Consider the following 22,261-nt stretch of genomic DNA (forward strand, 5'->3'; position numbering starts at 1 on the left):
CATTCAGAAGAATCAGATCTTCATTTCTGTCACATTAGTTGGGGAAGAAAACATAAGCCTAGCCCATATTCAGGGGAAGAGAAAACAGACTCCATCTCTTGATGTCAAGAGTGGCATTTGTATACACGAAGGGAGAAACTGATGGCTGCCACCGCTGGAAACTGTCTTCCACACCACAGAGTGCAAGTTCCATGAGAGAAGGGACTCATCTGTTTGTTCATTGACTCTGTAGTGCCTAGAGCAGTGCCTGGCACATAATACATGTACAACAAATATTTACTTAGTCCATGTACTTAAGGGACAAGTGAGAGTCTCAAAAGGTAAAGGAAAGGTCTAAGAGGTAGGAGAAAAGCCCAGAAGGAATGTGTCCCAGAGGTTAAGAAAAGAGGGAAAGGAAGATAAGAATGAAAATTATACTCCGTTTTTTTTTTTAGATTTAAAAGCCTTAAAAATAAGTTTAAAAAAGCATGTTTAATCTACATTTGTAAAGTTACAAGTTCAAACAATGCGAAATGGCATAGAGTGAAAAGTGAGTTTTTTCCCTACCTTTGTTCCCAATTCTCCTTCCCAGTGTCAGTCACCTTAATGCATCCTTTAAAAGCCAAAATATGAATATACAAAGACATGGATATTTATCCTCTCTCTCTCTCTTCTAATGTATGCAATTAGTAGAATACAATTCACATGATTCAGCCTCTAGCATTTTTTCTCTTAACCTAACTTCCAGAACATTCCACATCAGTACATACAAAACATTTTCTTTCTTTCAAATGGTTGCATAAAATGGTTCCATTCTTTGACTGTATCTTTAGTTTTCAAAATTAGAAGGCAATTACTGATTTCATTAGACCTGAAAAAGTAGAGATTGCAGATTGGGATGAAGATTGAGGGGTCAGAAAGTAAAAACAGAGGACAAAGGAAAAAGAAATTAAAGATGAATATGCAGGAGCAGGCTTATATCCTTAAGAATAAAGGTAACAAGGGACAGGGAGATTGAAAATACACAAAAGGGAAGCGATAAGTAACTGAGCAAGCCTCTAAGGGGATTGGAAGGGATTAACCTTGAGAGGACAAAACACTTCTAAGGAGAAAGAGAGAGAAGGAAAGGAAGGCTGGGGCTGCAGGTAGTCTTTGTAAAGGTAGCAGTTGGGAGCTAAGGAAATTCATCCTTACTGGTCTCAGTTTCCTCAGAAATGTAGGAAGCAAACTTTTTTTATTTTTTAAAAGTTGCACCAGCAAGGGTAGGTGGTAGAGCTCAGTAAGAACTTAGCAGAGTGTGACAATTGGGAATAGCAGGAGATAAGGACAGGAGAAATTCTGAGTAGCAATATATTAAGGACAGTTTGGGGCTCATCAAGGTTGCCCGGCCACATGGTAGTCCTGACTGAAGTTGGACACCCTTGGTTCGCAGTGGTACGAATCCTCAGGGTTATGTTTTTTCCAGCACTGCTGCAAGAGTGTACAAGCTTGATTGAATTGTTGCAGGCTAACGGTTTTGCGAAGAATTGACTCATTGGAAGAGGCCCTGATGCTGGGAGGGATTGGGGGCAGGAGGAGAAGGGGACGACAGAGGATGAGATGGCTGGATGGCATCACCGACTCGATGGACATGAGTTTGGGTGGACTCCGGGAGTTGGTGATGGACAGCCTGGCGTGCTGCGATTTATGGGGTCGCAGAGTCGGACACGACTGAGCGACTGAACTGAACTGAACGGTTTTGCAGGTGATGGAGGATCAAGGAGGTCACTGAGTTGAAGATGCTGGTGAACGCAACAGACCATTTATGCACAGGACGGTGAGACCCTGATTGCACATCTCTCGCTGATGGTCTGAATACAGGTTTGCAGGTCCAGCGATGGCACACTGCCTAGCCGTAGAGTTTGCATCCACTCTCTGCCCAGAGTGGCGTCTCCGGAAAATCTTCACGAGGGGACTTAGGGGGCTCTAGTTGAGTCGTGGTGGGGTGGTGACTGCAAGAAGCAGACGGTCGTGAAAATGTGTGCAGGGCAAACAGACTGGCTTTACTAAGACTGTACACTGGAGAGCCCAGTGGGAATCATAGGAGAGACCAACTCATTCCCTCCGACCAGACTCCATCCTTTGGAGTCTAAATAAATAACAGCATAAACACAGTAAGAACACTAGCGTCCACCCGCGCCGCATGGCGATGACGTCATTCTCGCGGGAGCAAGCGGCTCCCGTTAGGGTAGGTACAGTCCATCAAAGCAGTCTGAATACATTTCACATTTTAGCCTCTTCGCCTTCAAATGTAGCGCTTACCCTTCGGACCTGAGCAGTTTGAGGTAGCAACAAAATGACCACGGCTCCCGACAACCCTCCTAGTTGTCTGTCACCATGGAAGCGCTCGGGTAGTTAGGCTGCGGCGACGCCACGTTACGTCACTGCCCAAGTGCATCTCAGGAGGGGTGGTTCTGCCTGGCCTTAAGGGAGAGGCAAGTACCCCCGGGGACGTTGCCCGCGGTGCCCACCGCCCCTTGAGTAATTTTGATCCCTACCAGACGCCGTTGGCATCTGACCCCACCTCCTCGGAGGGTGATCTCCTCCCGCCTGCAGACTCGCAGGCCGCCCAGCCCCAGCCGAGAAGCCCCGCCCCCCGTGAATCAGCTGATCTCACGGCCCGCCGAGCTGCTGGGCTCGCGCCGGATGCAGACCGCGGTGCCGCGGGGGGAGCGTCAGGTGAGCGAGCGCGGGGCCCGGCTTGGCCCGTGGCTTCGGAAGGCTGACCGGCCGGGGCCTCCAGCGTGAGGGCGGCCGGGGTCCGAGAGAAAGGCGGAGGCGCAGGCCGAGGCCCAGGAGCGCTCTGCGGGGATCCGCGGAGACGGCGCCCCCGTCTTCCCAAGCCAGCGTCCGACCCGCTGCGCCTGCCTGTCGAGGAGCACCCAACGGCCCCAGGTTCTCCCAGTCGCCCCGGTTCCTCCCTCCTCAGACGGCGCGCCACTGCGGAGACCTCAACCTCCTGAAATTCTTCGCGTCCCCCCTTCCCGCCTCCACCCACGCTGCCTTCCAGCCATTCATTCTGGAGGATTTATTGAATGCCCACTCTTGGCGCCGACCAGATAAACTCGGGTCCCCGGCCGCGAACCTTGGTGAGTGTCCCGGGAGGGGTTGCCCCTGGATGCAGCTCACGGTGGACAGTGGACCAAAAGGGTTTCGCTGACTTGAAAAGGCGGTCGTGGAAAAAGAAAATGACTGTGATATTAAGAATTAGGAGTTTAGGTTAGTCCTTTGGCGTGTCAAGTGATCCAGCAGAGGGTGGTAAGTTCTTTTGACAAGTGAAGGCAGGAAAATAACACCGGGGTTTTCGTGAGGAAATGGTCCTGACGCTGGTGTTGGTCCTCAGTGTATGTTTGGCTAAAGTGGTGGTGTATTGCCTAGGGCTTTGTTGATGAGGGAAGAGGGAAAACACACGGGCTGAAGTGGCTTATCCAAGTACGGTATTCTCTTTTGGATTTAGAATGGAAAAGGAAATAACTGTTGAATACACATGCTTACCATTTGTCCATGGCATCACCGATTCAATGGACATGAACTTGGGCAAATTTCGGGAGATGGTAAGGCTCAGGGAGGCATGGCGTGCTGCAGTCCATGGGGTCGCAAAGAGTTGGACACGACTGGGCGACTGAACAATGACAGCAGCAAACGGTCATTCTTAGTCTGTTGCCTTCTGGATTTGTTGATGGCTGTAAATGTTCTTTAAAAGGCTTTAAAAAAATAAAATTGTGTGATGTGTGTTTGTTTTGAACAAGTACAGAAATTCAGCAAACCTGTTGGTCCAGTATCTTTTCAGTTTATCATAGATAGGGATGATTTGGAGTGGCCACTTGACCTCTGAGTTAGTGAATACTTTAAGAATTTAAAAGAGTGGAAAATTTGTTTTTGCAGTACATTACAGTGTTTTAATCTTAATAATACAAGCATAATGATGAAGATCCTAGGCTTTAGACCTGGGCGTACCTGGAGCCTCAACAACTTACATCTTTGAGTTTGGGCAAGTTACTCATCTGTCTGAATATCCTTATCTTTAAACTGGGGATAAAAATACTTTCTTCGTAACAGTACCTTTACATGTTATGGTTCATGTATTATATTTTTTTTTCTTCTTTACTGAACTTGGCATTGTATGTAAATATTCAATACATATTAGCCATTTTATGTCATTTTCTTTTCCACTACACCATGACCCACTTACTTACTGTTTTCTAAATGATGTGAAAGAGAACTGAATTTTTTCTTTTAGAAAAGAGCTATAGTTTTTAGTATCAAGGGTTAGTTTCCAGATAGTTTTATGATGCAGGGGTATATTTAGAGAAAATATGATTTCAAGTTGGTCTGTAGTAACTTTGGTGTTCCATTAGAGCCTTCTAACGGGGAAAATGCTGATGGAATCTATACCTAGTTTAATTACTTAGTTTGCAAACTGTGACTAGTATTGGCAGATGTAAGATTCATAGTTATAAGGAGAAATGTTAAAAGCTGTTTCACATTATTAAAATTTGAAAAGATAATGATGCAGAAAATAAAGTACCAAGCAAGTAATTTGAGAGGGAGAATTTGAGTGGCATTATGTAAGCCCCTTATTTTTAAAATTGATTCATATAATGTGAACTGGAATCCCCTCTCTCCAGATTTCAGCCTTACAGAATTTAGGTCATCATTGACTTACTTTGGACATTTTGACTGTTAAAGAAGCAAAAGATATGATATGAACCTCACTGAAAACTGATTTTTTTCATATAATTAGATGGAAAGAATACTATCCTCTACCTCTTCATGAAAAACATGGGTTTAGTGTAGTATTGCTAGGTCCATTCTAAAAGTATTTCCAAAGAATATGACTGACTTGTAAAAACCTTTTGTAATTCTTTATTAACATGAGACAAGGTAAGGAGTGGGTTGAAAAACTATGAAGGAAGTAACAAGTGGTGCTTTTTGAGTTGGTGTAAAAGAAGCCTTGCTTTAATAAAGTGTGAGGTTGAGCCCATTTCTCAAGACACTCAGGGGAATGCTGTGAGGATTTTACTTTGTGAAATTAAACCTACCACATATTCTGGTTGTGTTAGAGATATACATAATTCTGGTAGACTTAGTTTTATTTTTTAGCACTTTTTTTTTTAAATGCTTCATTGATGACCAGGTAATTCAGTCATCAGTTATATGAAAGCAGTAGGTTTAACAGGATATCAGTCCTTAAGAACAGGCATGAGAACCACAAATTAAAGCAGCCAACTTGGACTTGATTCTTTTTAGCGCTGCATTTAGTTTCCTATTCCCACCTGCCATTCCTCTATAGATGTAATGGTGCTATCTTCACATTTTGTCCTGATATTTGCCTGTATCACACAACTGATAGAACAGATGAGCAATTGGTTAGATAGGTGAATTAATTGATCCATGTGGATAGAGCACAAATATTCAAATCAGCAAGGTAATGAGTACTTTGGGGGGGGGTTGGATCTTGCAGACTTACTCTTTTATTGTAGAGTTTTTTGTTTTGAAGAAAATGTAGCTTTCTCAACTCTTATGGAAAAAAGACTGGGTCAGTGTGATATGGGTGGGTTTTTCATTCTAGGGTTATTTTCTTCCACAACCTGAATTTTTGTTGAGCTGAATTCTTAACTAGGGGCAATTTCCTAAGCAAACATCTAACAAAGATGATGATAGCAATTCTTAAAAAATAACAATAAGTAGAACAATCCAGCTGTACTTTTGTAGGGAAATGGATAAAATATGGTTTATTCATGCAATGAAATACTATCCCCTGGTAAAAATGAGTGAATTAGATCTTTTCTTATCAACATGGATACATCTCAAATACATAATGTTGAGTGAAAAAAACAAATTGCCAAAGGATAGATGCACACAGTATTACGCAACTGTGTAGAGTTTTAAAACAATATAACATATACTGTTTATTGTTATTTGTGTATCTAGTGAGAGTACATAAACGTACAAGAATATACATGGAAATAAGACATATTAACTTTAGGAACAGTGGGTAACCCTGGAGAAGGAAGGTTTGGATAGAACTCCTTCAGATCTCTGTATAATTTTTTCTTCTGTTTTAAAGAGAGCTGAAGCAGATATGAAAATGTGTTAAAATATAAAATGGAATGATAGGTGCATGGATTTGTATTTTAAAGACTTGTGTATGGTTAAGATAGTTCGTGAAACTAGAACCTTATAATTTTTACTTATAATTGGGCTCTCTTCCGATATGCTCTCTTTATTTTACTTTGTAGCTTCTCTCCCTGCAGCAGGAAAAGAATGTGCCATTGCAGAGCCACTGTGTAAATCTTTTTAAAGAAAGGAGCCAGACCAATTATTTATTCAATTTTATTTTGCTGTTTTACCTGAGCTCCTGGGAGAAATGCTTTCCTTAGGATATACAGAGTGATCCTTCTTAAGAGGCTGCAGGGGAATTCAAGTTCTCAAAACCCTTGAGAAGTACATGATGGTGAATTCTCAGAGTGTAGGGGAGTGCATTGTATCCTGAAGTCCTGAAAGGGATTTGGACAGTGACTCAGATACAAAGTTACTGTAGATATCATATAGTCATTAGCATTTACTTTTTTTCCAGTTTGCATTGGTTAAATTTCATTACAGTGTAGTAATCCTAAGTTTTATACTGTGAATGCAAGTGTCCTGGTTATTGCTTAAACAAAATAATTCTCTTTCTACAGGTATTAATAAGTAAACATGATGATAATGTATTAAATGGTTGAGTTATGAATAGTTAATTTAGTGGCTGATCCCTAATATAACTCATAAGTTTAAAAAGAATATTTTCAGGCCTAATCAAGATACCTGTTATTGGCACTTTCAAAATACTCTAAGTGAGGTATGTCTCCAGAACAGTATATTTTGGTATGTGTACTCCCTGTTTTGTGGCCCCTTTTTGACCTTAAGCACTGGATATTATTGATCGGTAAAATAATAAATAAGTCAACATACTTTGAACTGTGTTTCTGTAATGCCTTTTTTTTTAAAAGCGGCCATTTTAATGAAAGAATAGTAGCAAACTATTAAAGGAATAAATAATTATATATAAGTATATAATATAAGTAATTTCTATATATAAATAATTTATATCATAAGTTATACACTGTCAAGTAATAATAGGCATAAATGGTTGCAGTACCTGGGAATTTGAGATTCAGTTGCTGAATTATAATATTTATCAGAATGTTTTGTGGGAATTTTAGTATTTCTAGCAAATGCATTTCAAAGAGGTATGCTGCTGCTGCTGCTAAGTCGCGTCAGTCGTGTCCGACTCTGTGCGGCCCCATAGACGGCAGCCCACCGGGCTTCCCCGTCCCTGGGATTCTCCAGGCAAGAACACTGGAGTGGGTTGCCATTTCCTTCTCCAATGCATGAAAGTGAAAAATGAAAGTGAAGTCACTCAGTCGTGTCTGACTCTTCATGACCCCATGGACTGCAGCCTACCAGGCTCTTCCGTTCATGGGATTTTCCAGACAAGAGTATTGGAGTGGGGTGCCATTGCCTTCTCTGAAAGAGGTATGCAGTGGGTGCAAAAAAGAGTGAAGTGGGTATTGCAGGATATTTATTTTACCATGTTTCCCCCCCTCCCATGAGCAATATCCATTTTAGAAGATTCTCCACAGTCAGAAGAATACAGTTTTAGTAGGTTTCAGGGTAAGATTTGTTGTTGTTTTGTCACTAAGTCATGTAGGACTTTTTTACAGCCCCATGGACTGCAGCCTGCCAGACTTCTCTGTCCATGGTTTTTCCCAGGCAAGGATAATGGAGTGGGTTGCCATTTCCATCTCTAGGGGATCTTACTGACCCAGGGATCAAACCTGTGTCTCCTGCATTGGGCAGGCAGATTTTTTACCACCGAGCCTCCAGGGAAGCCCCCAGGGTGAGATTAGCAGGCCATAAAAAAAATAAAAATAAGTAAAAACAGAGAGACTGTGAAGCCTTAATGTTCCTGATTACACCGGAAAGTGTCCAAGTGCTAAGGAGAAAGGGACTGTTCTCTCCTGGGTTATCTGACGTCTGTGAAGTGGCATGAAAGAAAAGCATCTTCTTTATTAGGAAGATCATTAGCAAATTATGGATGAAGGTTTTTATTATGAGAAGATACTTCCCTTCCGTGTCTAAAACTGACTTAATTATATATAAGCATAGAAACTTTCTAATCATTTGAAAGTCTGTGGACAAGAACTTAAGATCAAGGGTTGTCTTCCACTGGGTACTCTGACGTGTAGCCAGCTTGCACCTAATGGTTACTATGGATACAAGAGCTTACCAATAAATAAGTCATGGTTTCTGATCTCCCGGAGTTTATAATATATTTTGAATCAATGACTTAATAAGTGCATTATCCCATTAGTAACAGCATTATAAGTAGTAAGTACTTTCTAGGCCATCCTACTGACTTTATTTATATGCATTAATTTACTGAATTCCTGAACTCTGGGTCAGGATTTAAGGGGTGGTCAGCTCCCATGTGATGATAGTGATAAAGAACCTGCCTGCCAGTGCAGATGTAAGAGACATGGGTTCGATCCCTGGGTTGGGAAGATCCCCTGGAGAAGGGCATGGCAACCCACTTCAGTATTCTTGCTTAGAGAATCCCCATGGACAGAGGAACCTGGCAGGCCAGTCCTTGGGGTCGAAAAGATTCGGAAATGACTGAACGCCTAAGCACAGCACGGCACAGTTTGTCTACAGGTATTTATTGAGTACTTGTTGTATATCAGGACTGTTTTAAGCAGCTGGGATATAATAGAACATACGGTGTTTTGGGTTCCCATGGAAGTTTATATTGGTTCCTTACCTGAAGTATAGTAGGTAAGAAAAATACATATTGTTTTAGTTGTTGAAATTTAAGCATTTTAAAGTTAGTGTACTAACTTTGACTAAATGATTAAGGCAAATGGACTTTGTCCAGAGAATAAAGTTTACTAGATGTGAATACATAGAATTCAATTTTCTCTTTGCATTGGGGATAATAGTTCATTGACATATTTCTGTTTCATATTTAAAATGTTTATTTATATTCTACTTTGTTCCTAAAAGGCAGTTTACAGAACTTTGTAAATGTGGCAAAATAAAGTTGAGAGATGGAATGAATGGAGCCAGGTGTGAGATTGGAAAGCACGGCACACATACGGTGAAGTCCTAGTCACAGGTGCTATCCCGTGGGGCTCTTAGCCTCCCACCACGGAATCTGTGATCCTCCTGTGCTTATACTGCCGTTTTGTTTCTTCTTGAAATGTAGACCCTTCCTCTCATGAAAGGTCAGTCCCATGGCCTGTGTGTTCTGAATGCTCTCCTGTCCCGCTTTGTCCAGAGTTTTGGTTTTGCCCTCTGTCCTTGTCCCCCTTCTATCTAGGATCAGTGTCATCGTCCTGCAGACGTGTTCAGCTCTCTCTCATCTGACCCTGCTCCCCCAAAATATGCTCTTGATCTTCATGTTTCTCGCCAGCGACTGCTCCTTTCTGTTTGCCATTTCAACATTTTTTTAAAAGAATCATTTGCACCAACTTTATTTTCATGTCCTCACCTCCCACTTACAGTCAGGCTGCTCCAATCTGGTTTTCAGTCCCCAGGTGAGACCCCAGCTGTGCTGAGCAGTCCTTCCTGCTGGAAGCATTTTCTGCTTTGCTTCGTGTGCCCACCTCAGACTCATGTTTCTTCTGCCTCTCAGGCCACTTCCCGTGTCAGCCTTTGCCCGTTGCTCAGTCTGTCCAGGCATCTCACAGCTTGATTTTGTGCCTTTCCTTTCTTTTGTGTGCATTCCTCTGTCACCATCCATTGTCTTGATCTCAGATATTGTCCATATGCTTCCCAAGTTTATATCAATAGTTAAGACCTTTCTTCTGAACACCATACTCATATATTCAGCTGCTCACTTGATATGTACTCTTGGACTTCTCACAGGCACCTTGAACTTACGAAAAAAAAAAACATCTTGTCTAACCAGAATCTTACCTTCTACTTCAGAATCCTGTCCCTTCACTTTTCCTCATTTCAGTAGATGGTACCACTACACAGTTGTTCAAGGCAGAAGTCAGAGGTCATTTTTGATCCCTCCTTCTTCTTTATCTCCCACTTGTATCTGTTGCATCACTAAGTCCTGGTTGTTCTAGGACACAGCCCCTCTCACTGTTTACCTCTTTCCACCAAACGGGTAGTCTTGTGTGAAATTAAAGAGCCCAGGCTTCCTCCTCCACTCAGATGAGGCAAGAGAGTATTTTCAGGGAGTGTATTCCTTACAAAACTCATTTGGGCACTGTGTGTGACTATGTTCACCATAAAACTGACTTAAACTTTTGAAACGAGTGATGTAAATCATTGCCATTAAAAAGTTGAGGATGCCTACCAAAATGATAGTTTTAGAATACAAGTTCCCAGTCCCTTACTTGTAACCCTTGTAAAGCCTTACTTGCAAGATATGTTTTGAAATTCACAGTTTTTATGATCTCTCCTATGGGGCTTTTGATACCACCCTACAATCATATACTTCTATGACAAAACTTATAAAGATGTACACTAAAGGGTAAAAACTAAATAGCCTCACGTTAGTTTTGGTCAGGTTTTGCTCTTGGGTGAGTTCAGGTCAGATTAAATTTTACCACCAGAAGACATAAATGAAAAAAGCTTTTAGTTTTCGGAGTTTTTTGGACTTTGGATTTCTGGTTATGGTATCATGGACCTGTAGATAGTTTGCAGCTCTTCTTTCTAGTGATAATTAGAACATTTAGACCAGAATTTTTTTTTTGGGCACTGCCAGATAATGGTACTAAAACCATATCCTCTGCATGTACAAGTTAGCTTATCTCTCTGTTAAATGTAACAGGAAGTTGTGTGTCCACTGGGATCTAACAGTGAAATCAATTCATTAAGAACCAAAATTTGCTTTTTGTTTTAAAAGGTCATCTGAGAGTTTGATTACTTTACATTTCACTGTGAAGGAGATCATTTGAAATGTTCAGGGGTATATTTAAACTGAATGTAGCTTTCTTCTGTGGCTCATAGTACTTAGTAGTTGGAGGGGATGCCAGAGTCTATTTTGCTTCTTTTAGAGATGCCATTGGTGTCTGAAGGCCAGGTGAAGTAAAAGAGGGGACCCCACATTATCTGAGTCTGTTAATATCACAGAGCTTCTGGGTCAGAGCTAGTTAATATAATAAAGGCTGGAGAGAAAGTTACTGTAACAGAAGAAAAGCAGAGTGCAGGGATCCTGACTCACCTGGGGAGAAATATCCTCAGAAGAAGCCTCATAATTAGGCAGTTTTATAACAATTAAAAATGTTAAACACTGGAAGAACATAAGCAAGTCTAAATGCTATTTGAATGATTGAGGCAAGTCTTATAGATTTCCCAGAGAGGGGTATCATAAAAATATTAGGAAAGCAAAATTTTTAAATTTATTTTTCTTGTTTAGATACATAGTTGAGGAAGAAAGCTAGGTTAACTGGATTTGGTAAATGCTACATATTTTAAGTATGTAAGGTAAAACTTTATAAGCTTCCCACATTTTAGCTGTAATATTCCTTTTTAGTTATGTTTCCTTAGCAGTCATTTCCTTTTTTCTCATTGCCATATTTGAATTTCAGGTGGGCATATCTTCTTAGAAGTATATTAAACACCATTAACAAAATTAGATCTATAAATATTGATAGAGAAAGATGTCTGTGAAATAGTATACTAGCGTTTGGTTGCTGCTTATAGCATTCCTACAAATTTAGTGCCCAAAATTACACTAACTTATTATCTTACAGCTCTTCAGGTTAAAAGTCAGATTCAAGTCTCTCTGGGTTTCAGTATATCATCAGGGCAGCATTTTTTTTCTGGAGGTTCTAGGAAAGAATCCATTCCCTTGCCCGTTTCAGCTCCTAGAGGCCACCTACGTTCCTTGGCTTATGGCTGTTCCCTTCCATCTTCAAAGCCAGCAGTTTAGCAGCTCTCTTACCCTGTTTGCATCATCATATCTCTTTCTCGAACTCTCCTTTACCTCCCTTTCCCATTTTTAAGGACTCTGTGATTATACTGAGTCCTCCTGGATAGCTATTAATAGAATCATCTCCCCAACTTAAAACCAGCTGGTTAGCAGCTTTACTTCTCCTTTGCCGTGTAACCTAACATACTCCCAGGTTCTGTGCATTAGGGTACATGGACATCTTGGGGATCATTATCCTCCCTGCCGTAGATAGAAAGTAACAAAGGGATGTTGCAAAACAGTTTGTGGAGTTTTAATTTCATTTGGATTTGAAAAAATGATTATTGGTGAGAAATCATATCGCATAAGGAGTAATCTACTTTAAGAAAGCCCTGTATTCAAAAAAAGGACATCAAAAGGGAAGAAATGTTGGCTGCTTTAGTCACTTTACCAAAAGATTCTCCACGGTTTTGATTGCCAGGCAGTGGGACACAGTTCAGCTCAGAGGCAGCAAGTCAGTTGCATGAAGTGTGTTTGTGCACTGCCGCGCCCTCCCGGAGTTCTATGGTTTCTTCCAGGGCACTGTTTCACCTGTATCAAGGGACCAGCTACTCTGTGATCTCTGATAGACAAGCAAAGGTTAGACCTGTCTTTGGAACTTTTCTGTATGCTGTGAACTGTACCTTTTACTAAAAGGTAATTACTGTCACACACAAAGCATAGTACCACTTAGTAATCATATTTATTAAATGTTGTTCAGTCTCTAAGTCGTGTCCGATTCTTTGTGACCCTATAGACTGCAGCACGCCAGGCTTCTTTGTCCTTCACTATCTCTCAGAGTTTGCTCAAACTCATGTCCATTGAGTTGGTGATGCCATCCATCCATCTCGTCCTCTGTTGTCCCCTTCTTCTCCCGCCTTCAATCTTTCCCAGCATTAGGGTCTCTTCCAGTGAATCGGCTAAATCTATTCAAATATATCTTTCATTTACATGGTACCCTTCATCCAACTTGGAATGATTCAGAACCTTTCTAAAATAAGCACTAGGTAGAGAGTTATTTCCTCCAGATATACAGATGGGAAACAGTAAGAATTCACAGGCAACCTGGAGTAAACAGATGGATCTTACATCTCTCCTGCCGGTGTGGGCTGTTTGCAGAGCGTTGTGATCATGCCATATCCTTTTGCAAGACAATAATAAATTTGGCCGCAGTATTTTTATCACTCACACATCTAAAACCCCATTGCCCTTATTTTCATAAGCTTTGGTGCCCTTAAAAATGTGAATTTCTAAGTTGAAATGCATTGAGCATTTCTGTCTGCCTGTTCCTATTGCTAGCTCTAACTTTATTAAACTTTGACTTGCTGAAATGATGGATCATGATATTTGTACTGTTATTTTCATGTAACTCTTTTCTATTAAATGGCAGATGATATTTTCAAATTCAGATTTCTTTCTTCCAGCCCTTTGGATTATGGTTTTGAATTAAGATTGATTTGGGGGAAATACTACTGGTTCCAATAAATGGAGAACTTTGTTCTAATGATGTAATTTTGTGTGTGGGCATCGCTGGAAAATGTAAATTAAAACTGCTTGAATCTGATACATTACTGGAGAGATTGTAGCAGTTCTTGTTTATTTAACTTGTATTTCAGTGTACATATGTCCCAGAAGCATTTAAAAAGTAGCCTTAGTGTGTATGTAGTGAATACGTAACACGCTGAGTTTTCAGATTCCACTTCTTTATAATAAAACAAACGAAGAAAGTCTGTTGCCTGGCAGAGTACAGCAAGGTCATAGGTACTCTCTTCTCGCTTTGAAATTACATTTGACGTTCAGCGGGCATTTTTAATAAACTGGTGGGCAGGCTCAGTCTAGAGATTTGACTTTGGTAGGCAGGATATGAAATAGCTTAAATAGTTTTGCTGCATATTTATTGCCCAGTGAATGTGCGCTTGTTGGAGGGCTGCCTTTTTTTTTTTTTTTTCTTTTTTTGAAAAATCTGACTGATAAAATAGCAAAGGGTTTTTTACTGCTCTTTGTGCTTACCTGCATTTTGCTGTTTAGGTCTTTACCTTTTGCAAGGAGAGAATGATTTGGTGATGGAGTGCTCCCACTGACCGATGGACCCAAAGAAGAAAAGGTAAAACCATTTTTTCCTTCTCCTCTGTCTTTCTAGGAAAACACAACAAACAGTTCCACTTATGTGTAGCTTCTCTTCAGTTTAATTTTCTTCTCGATGGTTACTAAGTAGGAATAGCGACATTTGTGTTGATTGGCAAAGAGAGAAAGATAATTACAATAAAGCTTGTTAGTGGTTCACTTTGTTGCTAGTAGTCCCTTTCTTATGCTTACTAAAGGTACAAAATGTCTTCATTTCATCATTGTAAAGCTTTTGAAGCCATTTTTTCCTCACATAATTTCAGTTTTTCAAAAGTAGCCTTATTAATTATAATTCTATCCTTAGAAAACTCGTCATGGATGATATTTTGAAAAAGGGGTTAGGTTTGTGGCTTCCCTTTCATAAAACCATGGATGTACCCAATTACAACTTATAGGAATATTATTTAGCACAAATAGAGAAAATCCCAGGTATTACAAAATAAAGAAGTCCAAGAAAGTTTCTGAATATCATTAAAATTTTGGCATCAGTGTTCTAGAAAAAAGATTATGAAAAAAGAAATGTCCCATCACTGGTGACACAAAGGAAGACTTTATATAAAAGAAACCCGGAGTATGTTAATATGACCTTTTCTTGGAAAGGGAGGCAGTTAGGATATGATCATTATTACACAGCTGTGTGTTTTATGATTTTTGAGCCAGTGTCATCAAATGGATAGAATTCTTTGGCTAAAATGTGAGTAAAGCATGAAGGATTTTACCTGTTATAAATTTAACTCTCAAAAATTTAAATAGGAATTACAGAGCTTAAATTCAGCATAAAGTGAAATAAAGATCCCTACTGCTCCTGTCTTTCTCATCAGATACCTATTTGTTGTTTTTTTTTCCTACCAAATTAAAAAAATTTAAAAATAAGACTCCAACCTTGGATATGTTATAACTTTAATAGCTAAGGAGTTAATGTATTGAGAAGTTAGAATTTTGAAATTTTATGTTACTCAATCAAAAAACTTCAAAAAATAGCCCAGGTTTTGTTGGCTTCTTAGATAGAAACAAGTAATTTGTGGGTTTGTCCTCAGGGTCTCATATAAATAGTTGTTTTGCCTCTGCTTCTGTGTCATAACCAAGTCATAAAATAGGTGCTAACCTGTTTGACCCAGTTACCCATGTACTGGTAAAAGGTATAAATCTTCATGACAGTATTAAGGACAAAAGGTATAGTTCTGAACTACAGAAACAATTAAGCTATTTTTCTTGATGTTTGTAGTTCCACAGAGGCTGAAGGATCCAAAGAAAGAGGCCTGGTGCACGTGTGGCAGGCGGGGTCCTGTTCCGTGGCACCAGAGAGATTGCCAGGCTGGGGAGGAAAGACTGTCCTCCACGCCGCCCTTGGAGTGCGACACGGGGCGCTCCTGACTGAAGGTACGGGGAGCGACGGCTCAGCCAGCACCCACGGGGGCCCTGGGCCGTGTCTGAGCGCAAGGGCGGCCGAGCCCCCGTGTGCCGCGGCTCTGAGTGGGCTTTGCTGGAGCTTGTGTTCTTTTTGTGTTCAAAATATGTTCTTACTCCCTTTATCAGAAATCAGATTAGTTCTTAGATTTAAGATGTTCCCTAGCTAGAAAGAAGGGAGAATTATACCTGAAATTTTTTTGTAGTGATAAGTACATGAAAAATCAGATTTTTTGAAAGATTATGTATTCAGAGATCCTGTTGCTATACCTTTGTTCATTAAATGTATCAGAGTAATAATGCTAATAATAGCAAATGTCTGTTAAGCAATATGTGCCAGGCACTGTGCTATGCACTTTATATGTATTATCTCATCGAGTCCAGACAACCACCCTCTGAGGTAGCTGCTGTTATTATCCCCACTTCACAGATGAGGAACCTGAAGGTCAGGGAGGTTAAATCACTTTCCCAAGCACACACAGCTATTTAAAGGGTCAGAGTCAGGATGGGAACCCAGAGAGTCTGATTTCAAAGCCTGCTTTTAAAATCACTTGGCTATACTGTCTTAGTACAGGTTTTCTCAGGCATAAATGGCAGCTCATAAGAATATAATGCAGTCTATAAATCTGTAACAGAAACCTAGGCTATAATTTATATAGAGAGCTACCTTTAATTTTGATGGCATTTTCCCAGCGCAGTCATGGTAAATTTGATTTGGGTCAGGACAGCCATCAACCCCACTAATTTATAAATTTCTGCTCTATAAGCATTTGTTAAGTATTTAATAATGCCTTGGTATTTTCCTTGTAGGAACTAAGGGAAGACAAATTTTAGGAAACAAAGCTTAAAGCTGACCTTGGTGGTTTTATGGGGTAAACATAGATTTCTTTCTAATTTCTGTGTTATTATGTCACTTTTATTATAATAATACATAATACTATCATTATTATTGTATTAGGCCAAAATTTGGAAAAAGCCTTATTTTTTAAATGTGAACTATATTCAGTACCTACACTATGGGCTTCAAAATCTATAGTTCTCAAGCATATATAAATGGAATTCTGTTACTGTTGTCATTTTAGCCCTTCAGTAAGCTATTTAGGAATCCTTCATGAGCATGGTATCTTTAAACATCTAGAATCAAACCTAAAAGGCTGGGAAAACTGAGGGAAAACTTAAAAAAATATGTAAATAACCTGTGTTCATGTGTAAGCAGTATTCTGGTTTAAGTGTCAAAGTAACAGAAAGTCTCCTCTCAACACAAGTGTGTAGCTTGAAATGGCACAGACATCTCCAATACTTTCTTTTCTAAGTGAGGAAATGGTGTTGATTGAATACTAGAGATTTCAAGCTTCTTTGTCTCTATTCAAGTTAGCCATTAGCTCCTAATTCAGTGAGGACACCTCATTGACTCACTGTTTTTGTGGGATACTATTTTTAAATGATGTCTAAATATTCATTTCTTTGCAGTTTTCTCTAGAGAGCCTTTTATTCCAGTGGAATAATACCAATTGAAAGTTTTGGTGAATGGTGATATTGGTAAACAAGTCTGATAGGTGTATCACTTGGGAAGAAAAGTTTGAAAGCTCTTAACCAGTGAGCTTATTTTCTCAGTACTCTATCCAAATTAGAAATTCCCTAACAAAAGCTGCTGTTGTGTTTTTCTTTACATAGATCTTGTAGTGGGTTAATTTGAGTATATAATTGTATCTGCCATGTATCATAGGCCTGAGATAAAATAAGCATTTTTTCCATCAGTGACTGAATCGCTGCTTGTGGAGGAAGAATAGTACTCATTTCTTTATTAATTAAGAAAAAAATGGGTAGGTCCCTGGTTATATAGGAAAGAAGGGATAGTGGCCTTTGTTTAATATTTTTTAAAATCCATGGCCAAATCTTTGTCCCATTTAAATTTTTTAGCTAATATGGATCATTTATACATGCCCCCAAATTCCTGCAGTACCTGCGGTAAAACTATGACTTGATAGCACTTGTGAGCATAAATAGGTTGTCATCATTCATGTCTCCAACTCCCTGGTGCCTTCCTTTTTATTTCTAAAGGGCTGGCCAGTTACCCTTCAGTCTAAAGCTACCTAGTCAATGACTTTGTTTGTGTTTTACTTTGTTTTGTTGTGATGTGTTTTTTAAATGCAACTCAGAAAGGCTGTCTAGTACACAATATATACTATATATAATATTTAAAAATTATACATGGTATAGTACAAAACATGAAGACAGTCATGTATTATTAATATTGCTGCTTTCAGTCCAACCTGGAGGTGTTATATAAAGCTGATTTCATAATTTTGGCCAAAGTGAATCTCTAGTATTTTTTATGCCATTGTATATTCATCTACTGCTCTGTTAAACATTAGTAGTGAATATTGTAGATATTAGTGAATGTGTCTGTTTTGTCTTCTGCTAATTTTATCTGATCCTATCATGATCAATGTTCTGTGTTTGAACTTGGAATCCACTTCTGTAATAGCCTACGATGAGAGCTGTTAGTAATGATTGGTTCTAGGAGTTTATAGAATGAGGCGGAAGAAGAGGAGCACCTTCATTTGAAGTTGTCTCCTGCAGTTTGTAGAAATTGTCACCATATTTCTGAATGTTCTAAGATGTTCTTTGTTAAAAGATTCGTAAGTATGGGATTCTATGTGCTTGAACCAAATTTCTATAGCTGTGCTCTGGAAAATTAAGAAAAGGAAAAAGAAAGTCTATTTTGTTAAACCTAGAGGGTACTAAAGGTTAGCTGAGAAAACATCTAGTTAATTCACTAACTTTTTGTTTCTGTTTTGTTTTGTTTTTAAACCCTCAGATGGTGAGGTCTACAGCTTTGGGACTCTCCCCTGGAGAAGTGAGCCAGCAGAAACTTGTCCAAGCAGCCCCATTCTGGAGAATGCCCTGGTCGGGCAGTATGTTGTTACCGTGGCAACAGGGAGTTTCCACACCGGAGCGGTCACAGACAGTGGTGTGGTGTACATGTGGGGGGAGAACTCTTCTGGCCAGTGTGCGGTAGCTAACCAGCCGTATGTTCCAGAGCCAAAGCCTGTCAGCATTTCTGACTCTGAGAGCAGTCCTTTGTTGGCGGTCAGGATCTTGCAGCTGGCATGTGGTGAGGAGCACACTCTGGCATTGTCCCTCAGCAGAGAGATCTGGGCGTGGGGTACCGGTTGTCAGCTGGGTCTCATCACCACCACCTTCCCAGTGACAAAGCCACAGAAGGTGGAACACCTTGCTGGGCGAGTAGTGCTCCAGGTTGCTTGCGGTGCCTTCCACAGCTTAGCGCTGGTCCAGTGCCTCCCTTCCCAGGATCTGAAGCCAGTGCCAGAAAGATGCAACCAGTGCAGCCAGCTCTTAATTACCATGACTGACAAGGAAGACCACGTGATTATATCAGACAGCCACTGTTGTCCATTAGGTGTGACACTGTCAGAGTCCCAGGCAGAAATCCAGGCCACCTCCACCATCAGCCCCTCCTCTGAAACCCTTGACAGCCAGGGAGAAGTGTTTGAGAACACTCTTGTGCAGAATGAGCCACCTGCTGCTACTGAACTGAATGTTGGAAATGTTCAGACCGCAAGTGTTCAGACCACTTCCTCCCCACAAGATATCATGGGAACAACTGAAATTTCTTCTGCAAGAAGTCTACCATCATACCCTGACAGTCAGGCAGTAAATGAATATGTGCAGAAACTGTCGGATCGTTCAGTAAGAGAAAACTCCGAGAACGGTGAAAAGCCAATGCCATCTCAGGTACCTGCTAAATTTTGTAAAGGTGTTTCTGGAGTTGAACCATCTGAGTTTTTCTTGAGAAACTTTAAATACCTAAGGGTTGGTATCATTTTTAATTTTTTTAGTTTGACTATAATTCTATCTCATCATGCAAGCCTAGATCAGAAAAACCCTGGAATGATTCAAAATTACTCTTTTTGTTCAAATTCCAGCCCTTTATGATGTTGCAAGATATTACTGTGCTTGTTTTATAAGTAGCAAAATCCCATTTTTCTTGTCCAAGTACTTTTCCCCCCTGGCTAAGTTGGGCTCCCAAAAAAGTTTGATCTGACATGACAGTGTATTCACAAAGAATTCTCTGATCTGTACTTGCAGCACTCTTCAGGGTCTAGAGAAAAATCCTTTCCTTTATCAGGGAAGCTTGCTATGTGGTAGGGATCCCTACCTCAAGGGACCCCTCGATTGAGGGCAGGCTTAAAATTGACTGGCATTACATATTTGAATTCTTTTCAGTTATATCAGTGGTCCTTACTGGGAATCATTGGATGGAGGCTTTAATTTTTTTTTTCAACTTGTTTAAACTATTTTTAGTTGGAAAACATGTAATAAGTGGAGAGAAGCTATTTACCAGGGGCATATAGTAAACTGTGTCTCCCTGCTTCAAACAAATTGTTCTAAAGGATACTTGGTTTTTTACTCTCAGTAGAAGGCTTTCGCTTTTCCAAAATAAATCTAAATAGAAAGAAACATCTAACCATAGGGACTTCCCTGGTGAGTCAGTGATTAAGACTCAAATAAAAGAGCTACCTTGTGGCATTGTTTTCAGGTTTTTGAAACCACTTTGCCTCTTGACTCTTCCTTACTGTTTGCTGGCTCAGGATAGAAATGTGGCTTAGAGGTGTTTTCAGAAACAGTCTTTATTTCAGTCTATTTCCTGAACCTTGTAGATATTTGATTTTTTCTTTTTTTTTTTTAGTTAAGAAGCTGTTTGGAGAAAGAAAGGGAAGTATAAACAAAGTGAAAGTAATAATTTAACAGGACTTGTGCATGCTAATAAAAAAGTTAGATTTTGACATCAGAAGTCATTCATTTGATTTGTTAAAATTGAAGTTAAAAGTTTATTTTGTACTGTTTATTTGATTAATAGATTGTCATTGAAATTGCACTTTTCTTAGGACCCAGTCATTTGGTTAAACATGTAAAGCTTTGGTTACCTGTGCTAGTTTCAGCAGTGTGTGTGTAGCTAAGTGTAACTCACTCATCTTTGTAAATAGTGTCTCAGTCACACAGCTAACCCTTAGGAATTTATGGAGCCTAGGATGAGTCTTTTCTTCTTCTGGCCAGATGTGACTGAAAGAATATCACACATTTATGAAATAAGCCAAAGTATTTGGTAATGACGCATATGTCTCATTATTGAATTTTACTGACTGGGACTACTAAAATTGTGTCTTTTGTCAGAATTGCTGGGCATGTGTTTTTATTTACTTATTTTATGAATTGTTAAATGTAATTAAGTAGAGGAGCAAATTAAGACAATAGTTTAAAGTTTATATAAGGTAGAGTTGTTTTTTTTTAAATTGTCCTGAGCCTGACGCTAGGACCTCCCTAAGCCAGTCACCCCTAATACTGTTGCAGCTTCTATCATATGCATGCTGTTAATGTGACTTCAGTCTGCCCAACTATTTGCGACGCTATGGATTATGGCCCGCCAGGCTCCTCTGTCCATAGGGTTCTCCAGGCAAGAAGTGCTGGAATGGGTTACCTCGCCCTCCTCCAGGGGATTTTCCCAACCCGGGAATCAAACCTGCGTTTCTTCAGTCTCCTGCTTTGGCATTGGCAGGCGGGTTTTTACCAGATAGCACCACCTATGAGTGTTTGTAAATAGAGGGTGGAAGTAGCAGCACTAGTTTTTCTGAACATGTTATCATGGGAACTGTGTTACCAAGGAAGTGATAGACTTTGTATTTAACTTTTTTTATATGGTCTATTTGTTTATTTTGTTGGATATTTTAATTAAAGACTCACACAGAAGTGGTACTTCTGAATTTAGTATTTAATTCACCAAAATGTGTTGAGTGCCTACTACATGTCAGACACTGCAGGGAACAGGAATTATTTCCTGTAAGAAAAGCAGAAGCCAGTGTTAAAAATGGGGGGTTTGGTTTGCAATTCAGGACGAATGAAGAAATATTATACACACACACACATACACACACATGTGCGCATACCCACACCTCTGGGATATTTGGGTAGCATAGGAAACAAAATTTTCACTGTGACCTGTGCTCATAAACCAAAAGCTTTTCGTGTGGGTTAGTAAGCTTATCTTTTTTAGTAAGCAGTGGTGCTTGACAGCTCAGAGTAAATTTTAACTGATCTTTCACTAAGATACCAGAAAACTTTAGTTAGCTTTCTAATACAGCTGTGAATAACACTGAGCACATTGGATCCAAATGTTTAATGATTAGCCTCCCACATTACTCACTGGCAATGAGAGCAAAGGTAATCTTTCAGTTTACCTTGTGCCTGGGTCATGGAAAATAACTCCTGATGAGATAGTAGGAGGGCATAAACGCCAAAACATAATTTGGGGGCTGATAATTTAGAGACATAGCTTATTCCTCTGCCTTTGTATGCTATATATAAATTTCTGTCTATACAGTATTTTAGGAAAAGCCTAAAATAGAATTTTCTTAAAATTGAATTTTTTTCTTATAATTTCTTAGTAGAAACCTGTATAATTTTTCCTAGTAGTGATCAATAGTAAAGCTTACACTTTTTCGGCCTTCTATCCAGGGCAATTGCCTCATGTTAAAGGCTTTGTTTTCATACCTTCCCTCCCCTCTCCCCTCCACTGTGTTTTATTTTATAAAGCAGCTGGAACTTATTTTTAAATCCCATGATAAGATCCCACTCAAACAAAAGGAAGTACTTTTTATAAGGAACTGTATTTCGAGTACTCTCTTCCATATAAATGTGTTAAGTACATGATCAAGAAGGGATACCTTTAGGTTGGAGATG

At 39.8% G+C, this 22,261-nt stretch overlaps 1 protein-coding gene across 4 annotated transcripts in view; it reads left to right on the forward strand.

The window, feature by feature from the left end:
* Positions 1 to 2,631: 2,631 nt before the first annotated feature.
* The window catches only part of ALS2 (alsin Rho guanine nucleotide exchange factor ALS2), a 58,827-nt gene continuing 39,197 nt past the window's right edge, over positions 2,632 to 22,261 (forward strand). For 3 of the 4 annotated variants that reach the window (XR_009693878.1, XM_061149001.1, XM_061149003.1), the window contains exons 1-4: positions 2,648 to 3,107; positions 13,997 to 14,072; positions 15,318 to 15,472; positions 18,321 to 19,258. Coding sequence is in view for 3 of the 4 variants with exons in the window: in XM_061149001.1 (XP_061004984.1) it covers positions 14,053 to 14,072; positions 15,318 to 15,472; positions 18,321 to 19,258 (1,113 nt within the window). In the remaining variant the exon portion in view is untranslated. Of the gene's footprint in view, positions 3,108 to 13,996; positions 14,073 to 15,317; positions 15,473 to 18,320; positions 19,259 to 22,261 lie in introns of all 4 variants that reach the window. The other variant, XM_061149004.1, reaches the window with a different exon arrangement.

The sequence above is a fragment of the Dama dama genome, chromosome 8 (assembly GCF_033118175.1).
Source record: "Dama dama isolate Ldn47 chromosome 8, ASM3311817v1, whole genome shotgun sequence".
Lineage (NCBI taxonomy): Eukaryota > Metazoa > Chordata > Mammalia > Artiodactyla > Cervidae > Dama > Dama dama.